General features: G+C 35.1%; 1 protein-coding gene across 1 annotated transcript; it reads right to left on the bottom strand.

Moving 5' to 3' along the window:
* Positions 1 to 2,414: 2,414 nt before the first annotated feature.
* On the bottom strand, positions 2,415 to 3,658 carry LOC127873246 (streptavidin-V2-like). Its single transcript, XM_052417025.1, has 3 exons — positions 3,625 to 3,658; positions 3,246 to 3,357; positions 2,415 to 2,902 (listed from the first exon to the last, which is right to left on the bottom strand). The coding sequence occupies exons 1-3, from the start codon at positions 3,643 to 3,645 to the stop codon at positions 2,514 to 2,516; spliced, it is 522 nt and encodes a 173-aa protein (XP_052272985.1). The 5' UTR covers positions 3,646 to 3,658; the 3' UTR covers positions 2,415 to 2,513.
* Positions 3,659 to 6,253: the final 2,595 nt, after the last annotated feature.

The following is a 6,253-nucleotide window of genomic DNA, read 5'->3' as shown; positions in this document are numbered from 1 at the left end:
AACAATTGCCAAATTTCTTCTACATTAAATAGCAATCTGTACACCAAAACACACGTGATTCAATTAAGGGTCACCGTCCATTAGTATTCGATTGTAAATTTTTCATTTTATGCGCCTATTGACACCAATTATCGTTCTATTCTGGACTTGTGACGTCAATGCTTTCGTCTGTTCTGTACACTAGCATTTGATTACTGACGCCAAACTTGGAGGTTTGTAAATGCGATCAGTCCTATTTTACAATATTTTTTCAAGAATTTCATAAATTACGGATTTTTATTAACCATATCTTCTGTTTCAATATCTTTACTATTGAATTATATTCAATTTTATATAAAAAAAATAATTGGCAACTAACTTAACGTACATAATAAGTTAAAATAATTTTAAAAAAAAGTACTTTTTAATTTGACATAAATTAAGTAATTTTATGCACTACGAACATGTTCGGTATAATATAAGCAATCGAAATTCTCCCTCAGCCCAATTAAAGTACTGGGCGTTGCTGTTTAGTTGATCACACGCGTCGCAGTGAAGGATCTTGCTCAATAGTACATGTATACCTAACATTAATACGCTTTAATGTAATTTTATTATTGATTAAGGCCAAACGACATTGAAAAGTAAATGAAACGGGTTTTTATTAATATTGATCGAATAACATCACTAACCTTGATAAAACATTATGTCGTTTTTTGGCAATTCAAAATTATACGATAATCCTAAGTCTTTATTTTTTCAACTGGGACGTGCTCTGTGATAAAGGGGTTTAATGCATGTGCGTAAAGTGTCGTACTAGATTAGCATGTCCAGTCCGCACAGGCTAACCAGGGATGACACTTTTCGCATAAACTTGATTTTTGCTGAGAAGAGACTTTCTTAAAACGAAAAATATCATAAAAGCGGAAAGTGTCGTCCCTAATTAGCGTGTGGGGACCTAAAAGGCTAATCTGAGCGACACTTTAGGCGCCTGCATTAAACCCCTTTTTCACAGAGCACGGTCCAATTATATGACTTGCAAAACAAGGATATCAGTAAAACTGATAGAGCCTCTTTAGTATTGTCTGTTAAGTAATATAAATGCTAGTACACGTCTGTAAGGAAGTAATTTAATTCACGCAATGACGACTTGTAGAAATCCTTATATAATGTTGTAATCAGTGGAACTATGGACAGTGGTTCAAAATAATACACAATTTACTTCAGCAAAACACGTTTTCTGTTAGCACATCCCAATGATCATAATAGGTATTTAGATCTTTATCTACCAGCAAAGATTATTAAAAAACGGTTACAATCGTGATTCTTTTTACCTAATTATTTATCGGTTTACCTATATATATATGTTTGTGTCTGTGTTTGTGTGTGTGTGTGTGTGCTGTGTGTGCGCGCGCGCGTGCGTGCGTGCGTGCGTGCGTGCGTGTGTGTGTGTGTGTGTGTGTGAGGGTGTGTGTGTGTGTGTGTGTGTGTACTAAAACAGCTAGCTAAGTTTGTTAAAGAGCAATTTCTCCGGCTAGTATTGTTCTTTAAATCGTCGTCGAGTGCTCGATATTAACTAAATATGCCTAATTTGTTAGCGCATATCTTCTATGTATTGTTCTACATTAAATAGAAGCGATTTTACTATTATATTTTGTGCAGTGTATGTAGTTTATTCCTGTATTGTTGAAATGGTACGATGTCTATTAAAAGTGCTTTTGGAAATCACTATTTAAAATAATACATAACTTTTGAAATCTTTGCATTTAAGAAAATTTGATTCATAGTCATCTTTCTAGAATCGGAGGAGCAATGAAACGACGCTCGAAACGTGACCAATTTATAAAATATTATTATAAATACATATTATACTTAATTATTAACAGGTGGAATTTTAAGTTAGTAACTGAGCTCGAGTTTATTACATTATTACAATTTAAAACGATAAAAAACAGGTTTATATTTGTATATCGTAGTAGTTTGTGTAAACAATATTCTTTTAGTCTTGTCCATTAACATTGTATTAATATTTAAAAATGTGTTTTACTCATGACGTTTCATGACGTTTTCACGGCGACATTTACCTCATGTGAATGGCACACTGATTGGATGCGTACGGTCGGATACCAGAATAGTTTGTGTCTTTGTTATAGTAGTATATCTGTGTGATACCTACTTCTTAAAAAGAGGAAAGGAAAGTGCGACAATATGAAATACATTCGATTGGAAATATTTCATGGAAACGCGGTATATTATTGGGCTTCTTGTATATAATCGCATCATGATTTGTGTTATGTCTTATTGTTTAGTTTTTATGGCTGTTTTGTTTTGTTTTAAGTTAAAAGAACGAGTTTAGTACACCGTCAAGTATTTACAGTCAAACATCAGAAATGGTATAACTAGACAAGAACATAAGATAAACATGTAAGCACAAATATAGTTTATATTTTATTTTAAAAATATGCGTTTATTCATAGTGAAGATATGCCCACAAAATAAACATAATATTGGAAATGTCCTTGTGTTTTCAATCTTTAGCAGACCTTCTGAAAGTCATCGTGGTTGATCATCGTCGTTTTCCACAGGCGGGGACGTGGATAGAAATGGGTCAACAGCCAGTGTGTGTACAGAGTACCCTCGTCAGCGTAATGGATCCCGGACCAAGCCACCGTCGAGTTGGAATTTCCGTACAGCTCATTGCGATATGCAACAATCCAGCTCAGAAGGGTCGTGTCGTTGTCGGGCTTCAAGTATTTGCCGGAAAGTTGGTAGAATCCGTCGGCCTTGCCCACCGCTGTGAAATATTGGCCGTCGATGTGGCCGCCGACGCAAGTGAACTTCATGACGGACTTGAGCTGGTTCCGCCAAACTCCCGCGATGCCGCACTCGTTTTGATCATTCGGTATAGGAATCTCACAAAGACCTGGGTTGGAAATAATACAATATAACAATTTATATACTATAATATTAATTATTATTTTAAAAATATCAGTTTTCAGTAATCCGCATATCTTAGATTTTTTTTCAAACGAAAATCAATTGCACGTTGCCAATAATTAAGAATTAAATGATTGCTTGAACTTGTGCATAAAGGGTCGTTCATTTTGTAAAAAAAAAAATATTACGTCTTTTAACAATATCAACTTTTCTATTGATGAATCTTTTGTATAAATAAACGTCATATCTACTGATCACAGATATCGTTTCCTGACTGATTATGTTTACCCGAATGTATAAGATTCTTTATGAAATCACAAACAACTTACAAAAAGGGTTGTCTTCGTCACCAGTCAATGCATGCCCTAGCACTATGGGAAACACACCACAGACTATTGCTACCAGGTACATTCTCAATCCAATTATGGAGATGTTGCGTTTCTGGAAAAAAAATATTTATACACATAACATGTTACTTAATGAGCAATCTATAAACAGAGCACATTACTTATCAATGTTATAATGCTCTAAAAATGATAACTATCGAAATAAATTCACGTTAGACATTTCATTTAATTAAAATGCTCACGCATTTACATTTGGTACTGTAATAATTTTTCTTAAAAAGACGGCAATCAGCGTAATTTTTCTTAACTGAAAAATTAATCCTTTCCAAAATACAAAATACGATAAATTATAAATTATTACCTTGCACCAATTATCAAGCATTAAACTTTTGATAACGCAGTTATACTGTAGGTTGAGGATGTTACCTCTTATATACAGTTGTGTCACGTGATCCGAGGCGCATGTCGCGGATTGAATTGCAGCAAAAAGCAAACAAGTTGCACACTAAATGTGCATGTCATCATAAGTGTTTTCTGTGAAACATTTTGTTCTATTAATGACTTCTTGTTATTTACCGAAAATGTGTGAAAGTAAATGCAATAAGGAAGACATGAACATATTTAAGCATTTTTTTAATTGTTGCCATGTTAAACAGTTAATGGGCAACTGTTTAATTTTTGTTGCATGTTTTGGCATAACATTAACGTTTAAATATCGAAAGACAATACATGCGTTTTGGTATTAAATGGAATTTGATTTGTGTTATAAACACTCTTGAAAATAACAAGACTTCGGAAAACAACAGGAATGAAAAAGATTGGAAAAGTACGGTTGCTACGTAATTAAATATAGGCATGATTGTCTCTTTAATATTTGCTGTTAGAAAGTTCCGATGTATATTGAATAATATTGCGACGGTCTACAAGTAAAGGATAAAACAAGAGCACCGCATAGCGGGTGCCAATGCTCGGCTGTGGGTGCAATTTTGTATAAATGAAAGTAAATGAATTACAGTGGGTCACAGTATCATTGACCTTTGACCTAGTGACCCGAAATGGGTGTGGCGTACATAACTCATCAAGGTGCATCTACATATGAAGTTTCAAAGTTATAGGTGGAAGCACTTTGTTTTAAGAGCTTATGTTAAAGTTTTATATTAGAGGTCACAGTGACCTTGACCGTTGATCTAGTGACCCAAAAATGGGTGTGGCGAGTAAAACACATCATGGTGCAGCTACATATGAAGTTTCAAAGTTGTAGGTGGAAGCACTATGATTTTAGAGCCAATGTAAAGGTTTTAGCACGACGCGGACGGCGAGCTGGCTATGACAATACCTCGGGTTTTCTCCGAAAACAGCCGAGCTGATAATAAATTTACTGCGCTTTCAGTGTTTTTAACTGCATTATTAGTTCGTCCTCAATGTAAGGCCTAAACCGCTTAAATCTGGTTTTAACATAATAAGCATTTACTACGCTTTCAGTGTGTTTAACTACAATATTAGTTAGGCCCCAATGTTAGACCTAAAGCGCTTTAATCTGGTTTGAACAAACACAATGCGAATGTAAATGGTATGTTTCAAGGACTACATACTAGAATAATGAAAATATTGTCTAAGTGTTTAAAAACGATTTTGACATCGTTTGGCAGTAGTTAATTTCTTCATTTTTGTGCATGTTCGTAAAATGCAAGAGGTACACAATATTTTTATTTTCAGTCAAATTTCTCTCGAACTCACATAATGTAATGGAGGGTTGAAGAACGCTGTCATTTGAGACTTATTTTTTTAAGAAGCGCACCAAAGTACATGTCCCGATAATTTCCGATTCTCTAGAGAGTGACACGACTTAAAAAACGAGAGCGCCGATGGCGTTAAAAGCATAGGTGCAAGATACAGGGAAGAATGGCGTCACGTGGTATAATGTAGTTCGATATCGCCATCCGCGAATTTCTCAAATCAATAATTTCAAACAATTACCGACTATTTAAATAGATAATCTTTCCATTTACATCAGTGTTTGAAACGCTTATGAAAAATAATTACCCAAGCCTTTCAAAATTTAAGCACGGACAGATCTGTATCTTTTCACAAATGAAAATAGACGCTACCCTATTCGTCTGCGTCAAGAATTTGTCGTAAAACTTGTGGTAAGCGTTAGATGCAGACGTGCACAACAGATTGAGTTCTGAATACAGATTTCTGAATGCAGATTTTTATAGAAACTCCTCAAAGCAGTTACTTCCCTTGCTTCGCCCGGTCAGTAACTTCTAGTATAAGGGAGGCCACTGCGTAGGAGATTGAGATTTATAGTGCAGATAGAATTGTTTTACGAACGAAATTTGTTTTAGGTTATAAGAAGATTTTTTGACATAAAACGGTCTTAGAAAAATTCACTAAAAACGGTGTCAGCAATATTCTTGGAAGAAAACGTTAGAAAAACGTTTCCAAATTTTTTTTGTAAGAATGACCATATACTAAATTAAATAGATATTTCGTCTGATTTTTGATCAGGTAAGGCTTCATAATGGGTAACCGAGCGATGTGGATTTTTGAAATGTGGTATATACCATAAGCATAGGTGCGTAAACGCACCTATGCTAAAAATCAAATGCTCGCACAGTGAGGGTCTGTTGTCTGCGGTGGTTACTTGTAGTCAATAGTTACACAGTGGACACATTAGCGGTCACATTTTGTTGACCTTTCTTTCAGATCTTGCTAATACAATAACTACACTAATTAAAGTGGTTCCCGGCTAGGTCAAACTGTGTCATGTTCAGGATCTAGGTCATGGAGGCGGGCAAGAAAAGCCGTTCGCATTTTGACCAGTAGTACAACGTAAAGCCCTAGTTTAACCTGAACCGGACAGACACTTGTTTTGAATTTGCTTCTGATTGGCGAACGCAGTATGAAGTGAATTTAAGCCGACCAAGAAAAATCGTTGCATGGCACGTCTCCTTATTGATATATATACATGCACCTATGAAGTTTCA

Source organism: Dreissena polymorpha, chromosome 1 (genome assembly GCF_020536995.1).
Source record: "Dreissena polymorpha isolate Duluth1 chromosome 1, UMN_Dpol_1.0, whole genome shotgun sequence".
In the NCBI taxonomy this organism is placed as follows: Eukaryota; Metazoa; Mollusca; class Bivalvia; order Myida; family Dreissenidae; genus Dreissena; species Dreissena polymorpha.
Note: the sequence above shows the minus strand (reverse complement) of the source record. Positions and strands in the feature narration are given on the sequence as shown.